Source organism: Oncorhynchus tshawytscha, linkage group LG08 (assembly GCF_018296145.1).
Source record: "Oncorhynchus tshawytscha isolate Ot180627B linkage group LG08, Otsh_v2.0, whole genome shotgun sequence".
Lineage (NCBI taxonomy): Eukaryota > Metazoa > Chordata > Actinopteri > Salmoniformes > Salmonidae > Oncorhynchus > Oncorhynchus tshawytscha.
In genome coordinates, this window is record NC_056436.1 from 2,814,576 (window position 1) to 2,833,699 (window position 19,124).

Below are 19,124 nucleotides of genomic sequence, written 5' to 3' on the forward strand. Positions count from 1 at the left end.
CTACAGAGGAAGTGAGTATGATCTACAGAGGAAGTGAGTATGATCTACAGAGGAAATGAGTATGATCTACAGAGGAAATAAGTATGATCTACAGAGGAAATGAGTATGATCTACAGAGGAAGTGAGTATGATCTACAGAGGAAATGAGTATGATCTACAGAGGAAGTGAACGAGCGATCTAGAGGAAGTGAACGTATTAATATTCTAACTGTACGTGTGAACGAGGCTTGACTTGACGCTGGTACTTATTTTAGGTGCTGCTACCGTTTATATCCAGGCGCCAGAACTTTGCAATAACGGCAGATTGGAACTCAGGCAATATAGATAATTAAGGTTCTGGCGCTCAGTTCAGTGAGCTCACGGCCCAAGTCAAGCACCATCTGCATACGAACACAAACCCAATGCTTTGGCCTAAAAAAAAAGGAGCAACAGGGCAGGTTGAAGGTGGAGCCTATGTCAGCAGGGTGGGTTGTGGGTGGAGCCTATGTCAGCAGGGTGGGTTGTGGGTGGAGCCTATGTCAGCAGGGTGGGTTGTGGGTGGAGCCTATGTCAGCAGTTTGGGTTGTGGGTGGAGCCTATGTCAGCAGGTTGGGTTGTGGGTGGAGCCTATGTCAGCAGGAGGCGGTGCACTCTTTGGAGCTGAGGCTGTGATAGGACGAGACGGTGGACCTGCTCCTGACCACGGGAACACGGCATCATCACCTTCCCCACCAGCACCATGTCCCCCCTCTTCTCCTCCTGGACCTGCAGACAGACAGACACTAGTTACAGACCTGGCCCCTCCCCCACCATGTCCCCCTCTTCTCCTCCTGGACCTGCAGACAGACAGACACTAGTTATAGATCTGGCCCCTCCCTCACCATGTCCCCCTCTTCTCCTGTTCTGTAGTGAGACAGCTTGATGTACCAGGACACCCCCTGGACAGGACACTAGTCTGTCTCCTGTTTCTGTAGTGAGACAGCTTGATGTACCAGTACACCCCCTGGACAGGACACTAGTCTGTCTCCTGTTTCTGCAGCTTGATGGACAGCTTGACCCCCTGGACAGGACACTAGTCTATCACAGGACCTTACCTCCAATCTAATCTCCTTAATGTCGAGTGCCAAGTAGAGACGCATCAGGTCTCATTTGTACAGTCTTTGGTATGACTTGGCCAGGTATTGAACTCCCAACACTTCAATCTCTGGGGTGGACACTCTAACCTCAAAATCACCTAAGTTGGGTATTTCCTACATAGAGTGGTCACCAACTTTTTCTGAGTCAAGATCACTTTCGCATCGAAAAAGTAAGTCGACACAGCCGCGTTGTCTTTTCTACAGCCGTGTTGTCTTTTCTACAGCCGTGTTGGCTTTTCTACAGCCGCGTTGGCTTTTCTACAGCCGCGTTGGCTTTTCTACAGCCGCGTTGGCTTTTCTACAGCCGCGTTGGCTTTTCTACAGCCGCGTTGGCTTTTCTACAGCCGCGTTGGCTTTTCTACAGCCGCGTTGGCTTTTCTACAGCCGCGTTGGCTTTTCTACAGCCGCGTTGGCTTTTCTTTTCTACAGCCGCGTTGGCTTTTCTACAGCCGTGTTGGCTTTTCTACAACCGTGTTGGCTTTTCTACAGCCGTGTTGTCGTTGGCTTTTCTACAGCCGTGTTGGCTTTTCTACAGCCATGTTGGCTTTTCTACAGCCGTGTTGGCTTTTCTACAGCCGTTTTGTCGTTGGCTTTTCTACAGCCGTGTTGGCTTTTCTACAGCCACGTTGGCTTTTCTACAGCCGCGTTGGCTTTTCTACAGCCCGTTGGCGTTGGCTTTTCTACAGCCAGCGTTGGCTTTTCTACAGCCGCGTTGGCTTTTCTACAGCCGCGTTGGCTTTTCTACAGCCGCGTTGGCTTTTCTACAGCTTTTCCAGCGTTGGCTTTTCTACAGCCGCGTTGGCTTTTCTACAGCCGCGTTGGCTTTTCTACAGCCGTCATGTCGTTGGCTTTTCTACAGCCGTGTTGGCTTTTCTACAGCCGTTTTGTCGTTGGCTTTTCTACAGCCGTGTTGGCTTTTCTACAGCCGTGTTGTCATTGGCTTTTCTACAGCCGTGTTGTCCTTGTCTTTTCTACAGCCGTGTTGGCTTTTCTACAGCCGTGTTGTCATTGTCTTTTCTACAGCCGTGTTGTCGTTGGCTTTTCTACAGCCGCGTTGGCTTTTCTACAGCCGCGTTGGCTTTTCTACAGCCGCGTTGGCTTTTCTACAGCCGTGTTGGCTTTTCTACAGCCGTGTTGGCTTTTCTACAGCCGTGTTGTCGTTGTTGGCTTTTCTACAGCCGCGTTGGCGTGTTGTCGTTGGCTTTTCTACAGCCGTCATGTCGTTGGCTTTTCTACAGCCGTGTTGGCTTTTCTACAGCCGTTTTGTCGTTGGCTTTTCTACAGCCGTGTTGGCTTTTCTACAGCCGTGTTGTCATTGGCTTTTCTACAGCCGTGTTGTCCTTGTCTTTTCTACAGCCGTGTTGGCTTTTCTACAGCCGTGTTGTCATTGTCTTTTCTACAGCCGTGTTGTCGTTGGCTTTTCTACAGCCGCGTTGGCTTTTCTACAGCCGCGTTGGCTTTTCTACAGCCGCGTTGGCTTTTCTACAGCCGTGTTGGCTGTGTTGGCTTTTCTACAGCCGTGTTGGCTTTTCTACAGCGCTTTTGTTACAGCCGTGTTGGCTTTTCTACAGCCGTGTTGTCGTTGGCTTTTCTACAGCCATGTTGTCGTTGGCTTTTCTACAGCCGTGTTGGCTTTTCTACAGCCGTGTTGGCTTTTCTACAGCCGCGTTGGCTTTTCTACAGCCGTGTTGTCGTTGGCTTTTCTACAGCCGTGATGTCGTTGGCTTGGCTTTTCTAGAGCCGTGTTGGCTTTTCTACAGCCGTGTTGGCTTTTCTACAGCCTTTTTTTGTCGTTGGCTTTTCTACAGCCGTGTTGGCTTTTCTACAGCCGTGTTGTCATTGGCTTTTCTACAGCCGTGTTGTCCTTGTCTTTTCTACAGCCGTGTTGGCTTTTCTACAGCCGTGTTGTCATTGTCTTTTCTACAGCCGTGTTGTCGTTGGCTTTTCTACAGCCGCGTTGGCTTTTCTACAGCCGTGTTGGCTTTTCTACAGCCGTTGGCTTTTCTACAGCCAGCCGCGTTGGCTTTTCTACAGCCGCGTTGGCTTTTCTACAGCCGCGTTGGCTTTTCTACAGCCGTGTTGGCTTTTCTACAGCCGTGTTGGCTTTTCTACAGCCGTGCTTTTTGTCGTTGGCTTTTCTACAGCCATGTTGTCGTTGGCTTTTCTACAGCCGTGTTGGCTTTTCTACAGCCATGTTGTGTTGGCTTTTCTACAGCCGTGTTGGCTTTTCTACAGCCGTGTTGCGTTGGCTTTTCTACAGCCGCGTTGGCGTTGGCTTTTCTACAGCCGCGTTGGCTTTTCTACAGCCGCGTTGGCTTTTCTACAGCCGTGTTGTCGTTGGCTTTTCTACAGCCATGTTGTCGTTGGCTTTTCTACAGCCGTGTTGTCGTTGGCTTTTCTACAGCCGTGTTGTCGTGTTGGCTTTTCTACAGCCGTGTTGGCTTTTCTACAGCCGTGTTGGCTTTTCTACAGCCGTGTTGTCGTGTTGGCTTTTCTACAGCCGTGTTGTGTTGGCTTTTCTACAGCCTTGTTGGCTTTTCTACAGCCGTGTTGGCTTTTCTACAGCCGTTGGCTTTTCTACAGCGTGTTGGCTTTTCTACAGCTGTGTTGGCGTTTTTCTACAGCCGTGTTGGCTTTTCTACAGCCGCGTTGGCATTTCTACAGCCCGTTGGCTTTTCTACAGCCGTGTTGGCTTTTCTACAGCCGTTTTGTCGTTGGCTTTTCTACAGCTGTGTTGGCTTTTCTACAGCCGTGTTGTCGTTGGCTTTTCTACAGCCGTGTTGTCCTTTCTACAGCCGTGTTGTCCTTGTCTTTTATACAGCCGTGTTGTCCTTGTCTTTTCTACAGCCGTGTTGGCTTTTCTACAGCCGTGTTGTCATTGTCTTTTCTACAGCCGTGTTGTCGTTGGCTTTTCTACAGCCGCGTTGGCTTTTCTACAGCCGTGTTGGCTTTTCTACAGCCGTGTTGGCTTTTCTACAGCCGTGTTGTCGTTGGCTTTTCTACAGCCATGTTGTCGTTGGCTTTTCTACAGCCGTGTTGGCTTTTCTACAGCCGTGTTGGCTTTTCTACAGCCGCGTTGGCTTTTCTACAGCCGCGTTGGCTTTTCTACAGCCGCGTTGGCTTTTCTACAGCCGCGTTGGCTTTTCTACAGCCGTGTTGTCGTTGGCTTTTCTACAGCCATGTTGTCGTTGGCTTTTCTACAGCCGTGTTGTCGTTGGCTTTTCTACAGCCGTGTTGTCGTTGGCTTTTCTACAGCCGTGTTGTCGTTGGCTTTTCTACAGCCGTGTTGGCTTTTCTACAGCCGTGTTGTCTTTTCTACAGCCGTGTTGTAGTTGGCTTTTCTACAGCCGTGTTGTCGTTGGCTTTTCTACAGCCGTGTTGGCTTTTCTACAGCTGTGTTGGCTTTTCTACAGCCGTGTTGGCTTTTCTACAGCCGCGTTGGCATTTCTACAGCCGCGTTGGCTTTTCTACAGCCGTGTTGGCTTTTCTACAGCCGTTTTGTCGTTGGCTTTTCTACAGCTGTGTTGGCTTTTCTACAGCCGTGTTGTCGTTTGCTTTTCTACAGCCGTGTTGTCCTTGTCTTTTCTACAGCCGTGTTGGCTTTTCTACAGCCGTGTTGTCCTTGTCTTTTATACAGCCGTGTTGTCCTTGTCTTTTCTACAGCCGTGCTTTTCTGGCTTTTCTACAGCCGTGTTGTCATTGTCTTTTCTACAGCCGTGTTGTCGTTGGCTTTTCTACAGCCGCGTTTGCTTTTCTACAGCCGTGTTGGCTCTTCTACAGCCGTGTTGGCTTTTCTACAGCCGTGTTGTCGTTGGCTTTTCTACAGCCATGTTGTCGTTGGCTTTTCTACAGCCGTGTTGGCTTTTCTACAGCCGCGTTGGCTTTTCTACAGCCGCGTTGGCTTTTCTACAGCCGCGTTGGCTTTTCTACAGCCGCGTTGGCTTTTCTACAGCCGCGTTGGCTTTTCTACAGCCGCGTTGGCTTTTCTACAGCCATGTTGTCGTTGGCTTTTCTACAGCCGCGTTGGCTTTTCTACAGCCATGTTGTCGTTGGCTTTTCTACAGCCGTGTTGTCGTTGGCTTTTCTACAGCCGTGTTGTCTGGCTTTTCTACAGCCGTGTTGTCTTTTCTACAGCCGTGTTGTCGTTGGCTTTTCTACAGCCGTGTTGTTGTTGGCTTTTCTACAGCCGTGTTGGCTTTTCTACAGCCGTGTTGGCTTTTCTACAGCCTTGTTGGCTTTTCTACAGCCGTGTTGGCTTTTCTACAGCCGTGTTGGCTTTTCTACAGCCGCATTGGCTTTTCTACAGCCGCGTTGGCTTTTCTACAGCCGCGTTGTCGTTGTCTTTTCTACAGGCGTGTTTTCGTTGGCTTTTCTAAAGCCGCGTTGTCGTTGTCTTTTCTACAGCCGTGTTGGCTTTTCTACAGCCGTGTTGGCTTTTCTACAGCCGTGTTGGCTTTTCTACAGCCGTGTTGTCGTTAGCTTTTCTACAGCCGTGTTGTCTTTTCTACAGCCGTGTTGGCTTTTCTACAGCCGTGTTGTCATTGGCTTTTCTACAGCCGTGTTGGCTTTTCTACAGCCGTGTTGGCTTTTCTACAGCCGTGTTGTCATTGGCTTTTCTACAGCCGTGTTGGCTTTTCTACAGCCGTGTTGTCATTCTCTTTTCTACAGCCGTGTTGTCGTTGGCTTTTCTACAGCCGTGTTGGCTTTTCTACAGCCGTGTTGTCATTCTCTTTTCTACAGCGGTGTTGGCTTTTCTACAGCCGTGTTGTCGTTGGCTTTTCTACAGCCGTGTTGGCTTTTTCTACAGCCGTGTTGGCTTTTCTACAGCCGTGTTGTCGTTGGCTTTTCTACAGCCGCGTTGGCTTTTCTACAGCCGCGTTGGCTTTTCTACAGCCGCGTTGGCTTTTCTACAGCCGCGTTGGCTTTTCTACAGCCGTGTTGTCGTTGGCTTTTCTACGGCCGTGTTGGCTTTGTCTTTTGGTTGGTGACCACTGCCCTAATTGACCAGCCCACCAGTTGGTGACCAGTCCACCGGTTGGTGACCACTGCCCTAATTGACCAGCCCACCGGTTGGTGACCACTGCCCTAATTGACCAGCCCACCGGTTGGTGACCACTGTCCTAATTGACCAGTCCACCGGTTGGTGACCACTGCCCTAATTGACCAGTCCACTGGTTGGTGACCACTGCCCTAATTGACCAGTCCACCGGTTGGTGACCACTGCCCTAATTGACCAGTCCACCGGTTGGTGACCACTGCCCTAATTGACCAGCCCACCGGTTGGTGACCAGTCCACCGGTTGGTTACCACTGCCCTAATTGACCAGTCCACCGGTTGGTGACCACTGCCCTAATTGACCAGCCCACCGGTTGGTGACCACTGCCCTAATTGACCAGCCCACCGGTTGGTGACCACTGTCCTAATTGACCAGCCCACCAGTTGGTGACCAGCCCACCGGTTGGTGACCACTGTCCTAATTGACCAGTCCACCGGTTGGGGACCACTGTCCTAATTGACCAGCCCACCGGTTGGTGACCACTGCCCTAATTGACCAGCCCACCGGTTGGTGACCACTGTCCTAATTGACCAGCCCACCGATTGGTGACCAGTCCACCGGTTGGTGACCACTGCCCTAATTGACAAGCCCACCGGTTGGTGACCACTGCCCTAATTGACCAGGCCACCGGTTGGTGACCACTGTCCTACATAATGTACTACCTGGCCTATGGGGCCATATCTGGGTCCATTGGACGACCAGGAGGAGTTGGCAAGACGGTATGGCTGGTGACGGCACAAACAGATCTGCTCGTAGACAAAAGTGTGTGTGGCTGGGTGACCCTGGAGTGTGTGACTGGTTGACCCTGGAGTGTGTGTGGCTGGGTGACCCTGGAGTGTGTGGCTGGGTGACCCTGGAGTGTGTGTGGCTGGGTGACCCTGGAGTGTGTGGCTGGGTGACCCTGAAGTGTGTGGCTGGTTGACCCTGGAGTGTGTGTGGCTGGGTGACCCTGGAGTGTGTGGCTGGGTGACCCTGGAGTGTGTGGCTGGGTGACCCTGAAGTGTGTGGCTGGTTGACCCTGGAGTGTGTGTGGCTGGGTGACCCTGGAGTGTGTGGCTGGGTGACCCTGGAGTGTGTGGCTAGTTGACCCTGGAGTGTGTGTGGCTGGGTGACCCTGGAGTGTGTGGCTGGGTGACCCTGGAGTGTGTGGCTGGGTGACCCTGGAGTGTGTGTGGCTGGGTGACCCTGGAGTGTGTGTGGCTGGGTGACCCTGGAGTGTGTCGCTGGTTGACCCTGGAGTGTGTCGCTGGTTGACCCTGGAGTGTGTCGCTGGTTGACCCTGGAGTGTGTGGCTGGGTGACCCTGGAGTGTGTGTGGCTGGGTGACCCTGGAGTGTGTCCCTGGTTGACCCTGGAGTGTGTGTGGCTGGTTGACCCTGGTTGACCCTGGAGTGTGTGGCTGGTTGACCCTGGAGTGTGTGGCTGGTTGACCCTGGAGTGTGTGGCTGGTGATCCTGGAGTGTGTGGCTGGTGATCCTGGAGTGTGTGGCTGGTTGACCCTGGAGTGTGTGGCTGGTTGACCCTGGGTGACCCTGGAGTGTGTGTGGCTGGTTGACCCTGGAGTGTGTGTGGCTGGTTGACCCTGGAGTGTGTGGCTGGTTGACCCTGGTTGACCCTGGTTGACCCTGGAGTGTGTGTGGCTGGTTGACCCTGGTTGACCCTGGAGTGTGTGTGGCTGGTTGACCCTGGAGTGTGTGTGGCTGGTTGACCCTGGAGTGTGTGTGGCTGGTTGACCCTGGAGTGTGTGTGGCTGGTTGACCCTGGTTGACCCTGGAGTGTGTGTGGCTGGTTGACCCTGGAGTGTGTGTGGCTGGTTGACCCTGGAGTGTGTGGCTGGTTGACCCTGGTTGACCCTGGAGTGTGTGGCTGGTTGACCCTGGACGGTGTGTGGTTACCTTGACGAAGGAGGAGCAGGGGAATGTGGCGAAGTCAGACAAGGCTCTAGCTCCAGGTCTCTGGGTCACCACATGTTCTGATACCTCATCCTGTGAGAGAGAGAGAGAGACAGAGAGAGAACAGGCGAGAGAGGAGAGAGAGATAACAATAGGGGAGATGTTATAGAGGGGAGAGAGAAGGGAAGCGATCAGGAGAAAAGTTATTTAGCATACTGCAAACACACATTTGCCTGCCCTCCTCCCTACCACTACCTGTCCAAGGCAGCATGCATTCTGGGATACCTTTTGTATTGTCGGGATTCAATCAGATCGCGGCCGTCCACAATGCACCATTTAAAGGTTACTTTCAAAGGAGGCGACATCTGCAGTATTAATGTTGTGAACGCGGGAACATTGTCTTGAAAAAGGTGAATTGTGACCAAACTAGGATAGGATTGAAGACCCCCAGCCTCTGTGTTTGTTTACCTTCAGTCTGTCCAGAGTGTTGCTAAGGGACTGGAGTCTGGCTGTGTGTTCCAGCAGCTGGGCACTAGGAGTTACTGCTCAACGACACACATAAACCAAAACTTCAATCTGATACAGTTACAGCAACAACAAGAAACGGTTCTTTTTTGAGTATGAATATGCTTTCGGGACAGTTTGTTTTTGAGTATGAATATGCTTTCGGGACAGTTTGTTTTTGAGTATGAATATGCTTTCGGGACAGTTTGTTTTTGAGTATGAATATGCTTTCGTGACAGTTTTTTTTTTTTTTGGGGGGGAGCCTTTATGTAAACAATTACGTCATTGAGAACGACTCTTCTACAGGTACAACAGAGAACAAGAGGGGTGGGGGGTGGGGGGGGCGCATCATACCTGGGGATTTGCCAGTGATGTCCACCACTTTGACGTTGGCACTCATCTGCAGTAACGTGTCCAGTAATTGGTCAGTCTTACGATAGAGGGCGCTAGAGAGCACCTCTGGGTGAGAGCCGTCTCTAGTGGGGAGCTTGGAGACATGGAGAGGTGGTAGGGAGGACAGCTGGGCACGCATCTTCTCAGCCTGGAGGAGGAGAGAGGAGGGAGGAAGGAAGGAGGAGGTGGGGAAGGAGAGAGTGGGAGGGGAAGGAGAATGGAGATGAGAGGGAGGGGGAAGAGAGAGTGGGAGGGGGAAGGAGAGAGGGAGGGGGAAGGAGAGAGTGGGAGGGGGAAGGAGAGAGTGGGAGGGGGAAGGAGAGAGGGAGGGGGAAGGAGAGAGTGGAGGGGGAAGGAGAGAGTGGGGGGGAAGGAGAGAGTGGGAGGGGGAAGGAGAGAGTGGGAGGGGGAAGGAGAGAGTGGGAGGGGGAAGGAGAGAGTGGGAGGGGAATGAGAGAGTGGGAGGGGGAAGGAGAGAGTGGGGGGGGAAGGAGAGAGTGGGGGAAGGAGAGAGTGGGAGGGGGAAGGAGAGAGTGGGGGGAAGGAGAGAGTGGGAGGGGGAAGGAGAGAGTGGGAGGGGGAAGGAGAGAGTGGGAGGGGAAAAGGAGAGAGTGGGAGGGGGAAGGAGAGAGTGGGGGGGAAGGAGAGAGTGGGAGGGGGAAGGAGAGAGTGGGAGGGGAAAAGGAGAGAGTGGGAGGGGAAAAGGAGAGAGTGGGAGGGGGAAGGAGAGAGTGGGGGGGAAGGAGAGAGTGGGAGGGGGAAGGAGAGAGTGGGAGGGGAAAAGGAGAGAGTGGGAGGGGAAGGAGAGAGTGGGAAGGAGAGAGTGGGAGGGGAGGGGGAAGGAGAGAGTGGGAGGGGGAAGGAGAGAGTGGGAGGGGGAAGGAGAGAGTGGGAGGGGAGGGGGGGGAAGGAGAGAGTGGGAGGGGGAAGGAGAGAGTGGGAGGGGGAAGGAGAGAGTGGGGGAAGGAGAGAGTGGGAGGGGAAGGAGAGAGTGGGAGGGGGAAGGAGAGAGTGGGAGGGGGAAGGAGAGAGTGAGAGGGGAGGGGGGAGAGAATTAGTCCCGCAGAATTATACCTACGGAGAAGCAGCTTCTATGCAGGAACTTTGAATGTCTTTGAACTTCCGAGAGTTGGTTTAACGTTGGACCAGAGAAGCTCGTTAAGAAGCTTGTGTGTGCAGAGTGTCACCAGAATTAAAACAATGTTTTACCTTTTTTGTAGTTAATAAATCCAACGTGTTAACTAGTGTGTCCCTAACGAGCGTTGAAAAAGTCAATCCCTTCTTCTCTAATTAAATCCCTCCTTGTCTTCTGAATCACGCTTGTAACATCAGTAGGCTACAGTAACCTTCAGAGAAGGAGGGGTAGGTAGACTACACAAACTGGCAAAGATTTCCAGCTGGCAGACAGACACTGGCATTATATTCTGATTGACAGAAGCAGGCACTTTGTTACATTTTTTTTTGTGGGACTGGGGGAAAACAATTCCTGGAACGTAAAATAAACATTATTAACCGGTTCCCATGCTTTTAAAATAACAGTTCTGTTCCGGGACAGTATAGATCACTTTCGTTCCCAGTTCTGATTCTGTTCCTTGAAACATTTGGTTATTTTCCAGTTTTCGGTTTTGTTCCCTGAACCGGAACCGACTGGAACTCAGGCTAACATTCAATGAGTGACAAGGCATTGCAGTTGGCGGAAAATCTTTACGTTTTTTTCAAACACAAAAGAAGACTACTTTAAAATGGAGATAGCCCTCGATGGTGCTGTCAAAGATACAAAGATGAGTCCTCTATCTCCCTCTATGGTCTATCTCCCTCTATGGTCTATCTCCCTCTATGGTCTATCTCCCTCTATGGTCTATCTACCTTGAGTCTGTTGTTCTCATTCTTCAGGTGTTTGATGCTGTGTCTCTGAGCCTCAATCTGCTGCGTCAGGAGAGGAGAGTCTATCACCGGGACCCCCGACCCGGGACCCATACCGGGACCCATACTGGGACCCATACTGGCCATAGTCGCTGTAGAGAGACACAGAGGCACACACACTTAGTACGGGCCAATACACACGCACCACTATTAACACAGGCCAATACACACACACCGCTATTAACACAGGCCAATACACACACACACACCACTATTAACACAGGCCAATACACACACACCACTATTAACACAGGCCAATACACACACACCGCTATTAACACAGGCCAATACACACACACACACCACTATTAACACAGGCCAATACACACACACACACCACTATTAACACAGGCCAATACACACACACACACACCACTATTAACACAGGCCAATACACACACACACACACCACTATTAACACAGGCCAATACACACACACACACACCACTATTAACACAGGCCAATACACACACACCACTATTAACACAGGCCAATACACACACACACACCACTATTAACACAGGCCAATACACACACACACACCACTATTAACACAGGCCAATACACACACACACACCACTATTAACACAGGCCAATACACACACACACACCACTATTAACACAGGCCAATACACACACACACACCACTATTAACACAGGCCAATACACACACACACACACCACTATTAACACAGGCCAATACACACACACACACACCACTATTAACACAGGCCAATACACACACACACACACACACACACCACTATTAACACAGGCCAATACACTAACACAGGCCAATACACACACACACACACACACACACCACTATTAACACAGGCCAATACACACACACACACACACCACTATTAACACAGGCTAATACACACACACACACTACTATTAACGCAGGCCAATACACACACACACACCACTATTAACACAGGCCAATACACACACACACACACACCACTATTAACACAGGCCAATACACAATACACACACACACACACACCACTACTAACACAGGCTAATACACACACACACACTACTATTAACACAGGCCAATACACACACACACACCACTATTAACACAGGCTAATACACACACACACACTACTATTAACACAGGCCAATACACACACACACACACCACTATTAACACAGGCCAATACACACACACACACAAGCAACACACCGTCGGCTAAATTGTGTAGCAGAGTAGCAGAAACATGCAAATACCTTTCTGTTCTTCTGTAGATTAGAAGGGTAGAGAGAGAAGAGGATTGGAAAGAGAGAGGAGACGAGAGGGGAAGAAGAGGAGGGGGAAGAGAGAGGAGAGGAAAGAGGGAGAAGAGGGGAAGAGAGAGGAGAGGAAAGAGGGAGAGAGAGAAGAGGATTGGAAAGAGAGGAGGCGAGAGGGGAAGAAGAGGAGGGGAAAGAGGGAGAGAGAGAAGAGGATTGGAAAGAGAGGAGGCGAGAGGGGAAGAAGAGGAGGGGAAAGAGGGAGAGAGAGAAGAGGATTGGAAAGAGAGAGGAGGCGAGAGGGGAAGAAGAGGAAGGGGGAAGAGGGAGAGAGAGAAGAGGGGAAGAGAGGGGGAGAATAGGAGGGATAAGAGAGAGGAAAGAGGGGGAAGAGGGGGAAGAATAGGAGGGAGAAGAGAGAGAGAGGAGAGGGAAGAGGGAGAGAGAGTGTGACAGTGTTAGGATCCAGAGGATTCCTTTTCTTAAACACCAGGTCATCTGAGTGTGATTAACAGTGTCAGTCTATAACAGTGTTACTCTATAACAGATCTGAGTGTGAATAACAGTGTTAGTCTATAACAGTGTTAGTCTATAACAGTGTTAGTCTATAACAGTGTTAGTCTATAACAGTGTTAGTCTATAACAGATCTGAGTGTGAATAACAGTGTGAATAACAGTGTGAATAACAGTGTGAATAACAGTGTGAATAACAGTGTTAGTCTATAACAGTGTGAATAACAGTGTGAATAAGGAGAGGAGAGAGGCAGTAAACTGAAGCATATCAACATGGCACGTTTCCCACAGTGAAGTTGATGAAATGCCATTAAGCAGAATTTAAATTGTACAGCCTTTACTTGTGCACTCAAAAGTCTAAATTAGAGAATAGTGCTGAACGATTAGTGCTTTTTGAGGTCGGTTCGATTCTTTTCAATTTCAGATTAGATTATTTTTGTTGAATTTTTTTTTTTTACCAAGTCAGTTAAGAACAAATTCTTATTTTCAACGATGGCCTAGGAACAGTGGGTTAACTGCCTGTTCAGGGGCAGGACGACAGATTTGTACCTTGTCAGCTTGAGGATTCGATCCAGCAATCTTTCGGTTACTGACCCTACACTCTAACCACTAGGCTACCTGCCTCCTCTACACTCTAACCACTAGACTACCTACCTCCTCTACACTCTAACCACTAGACTACCTACCTCCTCTACACTCTAACCACTAGACTACCTACCTCCTCTACACTCTAACCACTAGGCTGCCTGCCTCCTCTACACTCTAACCACTAGACTACCTGCCTCCTCTACACTCTAACCACTAGACTACCTGCCTCCTCTACACTCTAACCACTAGACTACCTGCCTCCCCTACACTCTAACCACTAGACTACCTGCCTCCCCTACACTCTAACCACTAGACTACCTACCTCCCCTACACTCTAACCACTAGACTACCTACCTCCCCTACACTCTAACCACTAGACTACCTACCTCCCCTACACTCTAACCACTAGGCTACCTGCCTCCTCTACACTCTAACCACTAGTCTACCTACCTCCCCTACACTCTAACCACTAGACTACCTACCTCCCCTACACTCTAACCACTAGGCTACCTGCCTCCTCTACACTCTAACCACTAGTCTACCTACCTCCCCTACACTCTAACCACTAGACTACCTACCTCCCCTACACTCTAACCACTAGACTACCTACCTCCCCTACACTCTAACCACTAGGCTACCTACCTCCCCTACACTCTAACCACTAGGCTACCTGCCTCCTCTACACTCTAACCACTAGTCTACCTACCTCCCCTACACTCTAACCACTAGACTACCTACCTCCCCTACACTCTAACCACTAGGCTACCTGCCTCCTCTACACTCTAACCACTAGACTACCTGCCTCCCCTACACTCTAACCACTAGACTACCTGCCTCCTCTACACTCTAACCACTAGGCTACCTGCCTCCTCTACACTCTAACCACTAGGCTACCTACCTCCCCTACACTCTAACCACTAGACTACCTACCTCCCCTACACTCTAACCACTAGGCTACCTGCCTCCTCTACACTCTAACCACTAGACTACCTGCCTCCCCTACACTCTAACCACTAGACTACCTGCCTCCTCTACACTCTAACCACTAGACTACCTGCCTCCTCTACACTCTAACCACTAGACTACCTGCCTCCTCTACACTCTAACCACTAGACTACCTACCTCCCCTACACTCTAACCACTAGACTACCTGCCTCCTCTACACTCTAACCACTACCTGCCTCCTCTACACTCTAACCACTAGACTACCTGCCTCCCTCTACACTCTAACCACTAGGCTACCTGCCTCCTCTACACTCTAACCACTAGACTACCTGCCTCCTCTACACTCTAACCACTAGGCTACCTGCCTCCTCTACACTCTAACCACTAGGCTACCTACCTCCTCTACACTCTAACCACTAGGCTACCTGCCTCCTCTACACTCTAACCACTAGACTACCTACCTCCTCTACACTCTAACCACTAGACTACCTACCTCCTCTACACTCTAACCACTAGACTACCTACCTCCTCTACACTCTAACCACTAGACTACCTACCTCCTCTATAGGCTACCTACCTCCTCTACACTCTAACCACTAGGATACCTACCTCCTCTACACTCTAACCACTAGGATACCTACCTCCTCTACACTCTAACCACTAGGCTACCTGCCTCCTCTACACTCTAACCACTAGGCTACCTACCTCCTCTACACTCTAACCACTAGGCTACCTGCCTCCTCTACACTCTAACCACTAGACTACCTGCCTCCTCTACACTCTAACCACTCGGCTACCTGCCTCCTCTACACTCTAACCACTAGGCTACCTGCCTCCTCTACACTCTAACCACTAGGCTACCTGCCTCCCTCTCTCTACACTCTAACCACTAGGCTACCTACCTCCTCTACACTCTAACCACTAGGCTACCTGCCTCCTCTACACTCTAACCACTAGGCTACCTACCTCCTCTACACTCTAACCACTAGGCTACCTACCTCCTCTACACTCTAACCACTAGGCTACCTGCATCCCCTACACTCTAACCACTAGGCTACCTACCTCCTCTACACTCTAACCACTAGGCTACCTACCTCCTCTACACTCTAACCACTAGGCTACCTACCTCCTCTACACTCTAACCACTAGGCTACCTACCTCCTCTACACTCTAACCACTAGGTTACCTGCCTCCCCTACACTCTAACCAGTAGGCTACCTACCTCCTCTACACTCTAACCACTAGGCTACCTGCCGTCCCTACACTCTAACCACTAGGCTACCTACCTCCTCTACACTCTAACCACTAGGCTACCTACCTCCTCTACACTCTAACCACTAGGCTACCTGCCTCCTCTACACTCTAACCACTAGGCTACCTACCTGCCTCCTAACCTAGGCTACCTCTAACCACTAGGCTACCTGCCTCCTCTACACTCTAACCACTAGACTACCTACCTCCTCTACACTCTAACCACTAGGCTACCTGCCTCCTCTACACTCTAACCACTAGGCTACCTGCCTCCTCTACACTCTAACCACTAGGTTACCTACCTCCTCTACACTCAACCCCTCTAACTCTTTCTATTAGTGCTGAGTAATTAGACCTTTTTGAGGTCGTTTCGGTTCGATTATCACAAAATAATCACAGTTTTCGATTTAGATAAAACAATTTAGACATTAAATGTACTCTGTATTATGTGGGTTGAACGCTGAACAACACAGAAGAATGAATAAAAGTCCCATGATGGTAGTGACCTGACCATTACTGATTATCACTAATTAACATTCATTTATTCACATGACTTTAATACACTATTTTGGTTGTTGTGTATATTACTTTAGTTTTATTTGATGACTTTATTTCATAATCATCTCTATAGAGCCGCTGTCTGACGAAAATCACAATTTAGTATTTCTTCAAAGTAAATAAATACTATGACTGTCACTTAGATCAGGTACTATCAGGTAGAGATACCTGCTCTCTATATGTCTTTACAATCTCATTCTGCTGTCTCTTCCGTAGCAGGCGTAAACGAAACAGACCAGACAAGTAGATGCGCTATGGATTGTGGTCATTGTAGTTAATTACCATGATTTATGCGCTAAATTATGTAGAATATTAGCCTGTTGGAAACTACAACTCCCTACTACATCGCACAGTTCAGTCTGGATCTGATTTATCTCTAGAGAAACTACAACTCCCTACTACATCGCACAGTTCAGTCTGGGTCTGATTTATCTCTAGAGAAACTACAACTCCCTACTACATCAGGCTGTGAGAAGTTCGTAGGAAAGGTTTACAATTCCTACGTCTGAATAGTCCCCTAGCAGATGGGAGTAGGTTTACAATTCCTACGTCTGAATAGTCCCCTAGCAGATGGGAGTAGGTTTACAATTCCTACGTCTGAATAGTCCCCTAACAGATGGGAGTAGGTTTACAATTCCTACGTCTGAATAGTCCCCTAACAGATGGGAGTAGGTTTACAATTCCTACGTCTGAATAGTCCCCTAGCAGATGGGAGTAGGTTTACAATTCCTACGTCTGAATAGTCCCCTAGCAGATGGGAGTAGGTTTACAATTCCTACGTCTGAATCGTCCCCTAACAGATGGGAGTAGGTTTACAATTCCTACGTCTGAATAGTCCCCTAGCAGATGGGAGTAGGTTTACAATTCCTACGTCTGAATCGTCCCCTAACAGATGGGAGTAGGTTTACAATTCCTACGTCTGAATCGTCCCCTAGCAGATGGGAGTAGGTTTACAATTCCTACGTCTGAATAGTCCCCTAGCAGATGGGAGTAGGTTTACAATTCCTACGTCTGAATCGTCCCCTAACAGATGGGAGTAGGTTTACAATTCCTACGTCTGAATCGTCCCCTAACAGATGGGAGTAGGTTTACAATTCCTACGTCTGAATAGTCCCCTAGCAGATGGGAGTAGGTTTACAATTCCTACGTCTGAATCGTCCCCTAACAGATGGGAGTAGGTTTACAATTCCTACGTCTGAATCGTCCCCTAGCAGATGGGAGTAGGTTTACAATTCCTACGTCTGAATAGTCCCCTAGCAGATGGGAGTAGGTTTACAATTCCTACGTCTGAATAGTCCCCTAACAGATGGGAGTAGGTTTACAATTCCTACGTCTGAATAGTCCCCTAGCAGATGGGAGTAGGTTTACAATTCCTACGTCTGAATAGTCCCCTAACAGATGGGAGTAGGTTTACAATTCCTACGTCTGAATAGTCCCCTAACAGATGGGAGTAGGAATAACAGCAGGTTTTAAATGGTTCCAAGTTCCTATTCGGGAAGACGATGCCCCACTAACCTCCTGTCATCCCCGTGACAATGGAGGCGATTCCCGACGCTGGCACTCCTCTCAGCCCGTCCATGGTCATCTTTGATTGGCTGTTCAAACGCTGCTTCAGATCCGCCTTCTCCGACTCCAATTGGTCGATATCAGCCTGCAGCGCGTCCATGGTCTCCTCAAACTCCCTACAGAGGAAATAGACATCTGTTATAGAAACTGATTCTAGATCAGCCTGATTGACAATGACCCCTCTATAGTAAGGATGAATGGTGATAACCAGGGTTGGGATCAATCCCATTTCAATTCAGCCAATTCAGAAAAATAAACTGGAGCAATATTGGGTATGACAATACTATCCTACATATTCTCTCTATACCAGGGTTCTCCAACCCTGTTCCTGGAGAGAAACCCTCCTGTAGGGTTCTCCAACCCTGTTCCTGGAGAGAAACCCTCCTGTAGGTTTCAACTCCAACCCTGTTCCTGGAGAGAGACCCTCCTGTAGGGTTCTCCAACCCTGTTCCTGGAGAGAAACCCTCCTGTAGGGTTCTCCAACCCTGTTCCTGGAGAGAGACCCTCCTGTAGGTTTTGAAAAAAGATGCTAGCTAGAACCTAAAATAGTTTTTCGGCAGTCCCCCGTAGGAGAACCCAAAAGAATCCATAGGTTCTCCTACGGCCGAAGAACCGTTTTGGAACCCTTTATTTGAAGAGTTTATGTAGCAGACATGAGGTTTCTCCTGGTCACGTGATGAGGTAGCACCGACCTGCGATGGTATACAGTAGCTCCTGGTCACGTGATGAGGTACCCCCGACCTGCGATTTCAAAAACAGTGTCGTTCCTTTGCCCAAGAGGGAAAGAAACTGATTTTAAAGTTGCAGGCGGGGGCTACCTCATCACGTGACCAGGACCCTACACGTATACCATCTAGACATGTGTATGTTGGACGTGTTCTTACTTCTCTTTCTTCTTGAGCAGAGTCTGAGTCTCGTCTAGTTGAGTTTGGATCTTCTCTACGCGCTCGTCTGCGTCTCTAGATGAACTGTCGAGTTTCTTCTCCAACAGACTGAGCCGAACGCTAGCTTCACTCAGCTCCTCTCCCTGAGGACACACACAAGATGGTGTCAACAGACATGGTCGCCCTGTTCCCAGCTCCTAACCAACTTTGAAGGATTTTTTGAATGTTTGTTGTTATTTCCTACATTATTTGCTAAAGAATGATGTCTTAATTCCTTTATTTGACATTTTTGGGATGATGTGTGTGATGTTTTGTGTTGTCAGGTATTACTGCACTGTTGGAGCTAGGAACACAAGTGTTTCGCTAAGTCAGCGATAACATCTGATAAATACGTGTATCGGACCAATAAAATAAAATTGATTTTGATTTGACAACAAACTGTTATGATCCCTGGTGATACTGTCCTGCAAGGGACCCATCTTTCAATGTGACCACATAGGAAGGGTTCATTTAGCCTACAGTGTTCAGCCTTAGGTCGGGATTCAATCTGAAACCGCACTGTTAGACATATAAAGGTCATTAGACATTTAAAGGTCATTTCCAATTGAACCCATATCTGCAGCCTTTAATGCAGGTCTCCATGAACACGGTAACATTGCCTTAAAAAGCAGGCGTTGCCTATGAGCCAGATGGTA

The 19,124-nt window shown here is 49.4% G+C and overlaps 1 protein-coding gene across 1 annotated transcript in view; it reads right to left on the reverse strand.

Moving 5' to 3' along the window:
* Positions 1-498: 498 nt before the first annotated feature.
* LOC112263958 (dynactin subunit 1) overlaps positions 499-19,124 on the reverse strand; it is a 77,750-nt gene continuing 59,124 nt past the window's right edge. The window contains 8 exon segments of the mRNA XM_042325064.1: positions 499-744; positions 8,066-8,155; positions 8,531-8,604; positions 8,921-9,107; positions 10,826-10,974; positions 12,122-12,133; positions 17,495-17,661; positions 18,430-18,572. Coding sequence (XP_042180998.1) covers positions 607-744; positions 8,066-8,155; positions 8,531-8,604; positions 8,921-9,107; positions 10,826-10,974; positions 12,122-12,133; positions 17,495-17,661; positions 18,430-18,572 — 960 coding nt within the window. The 3' untranslated portion in view covers positions 499-606.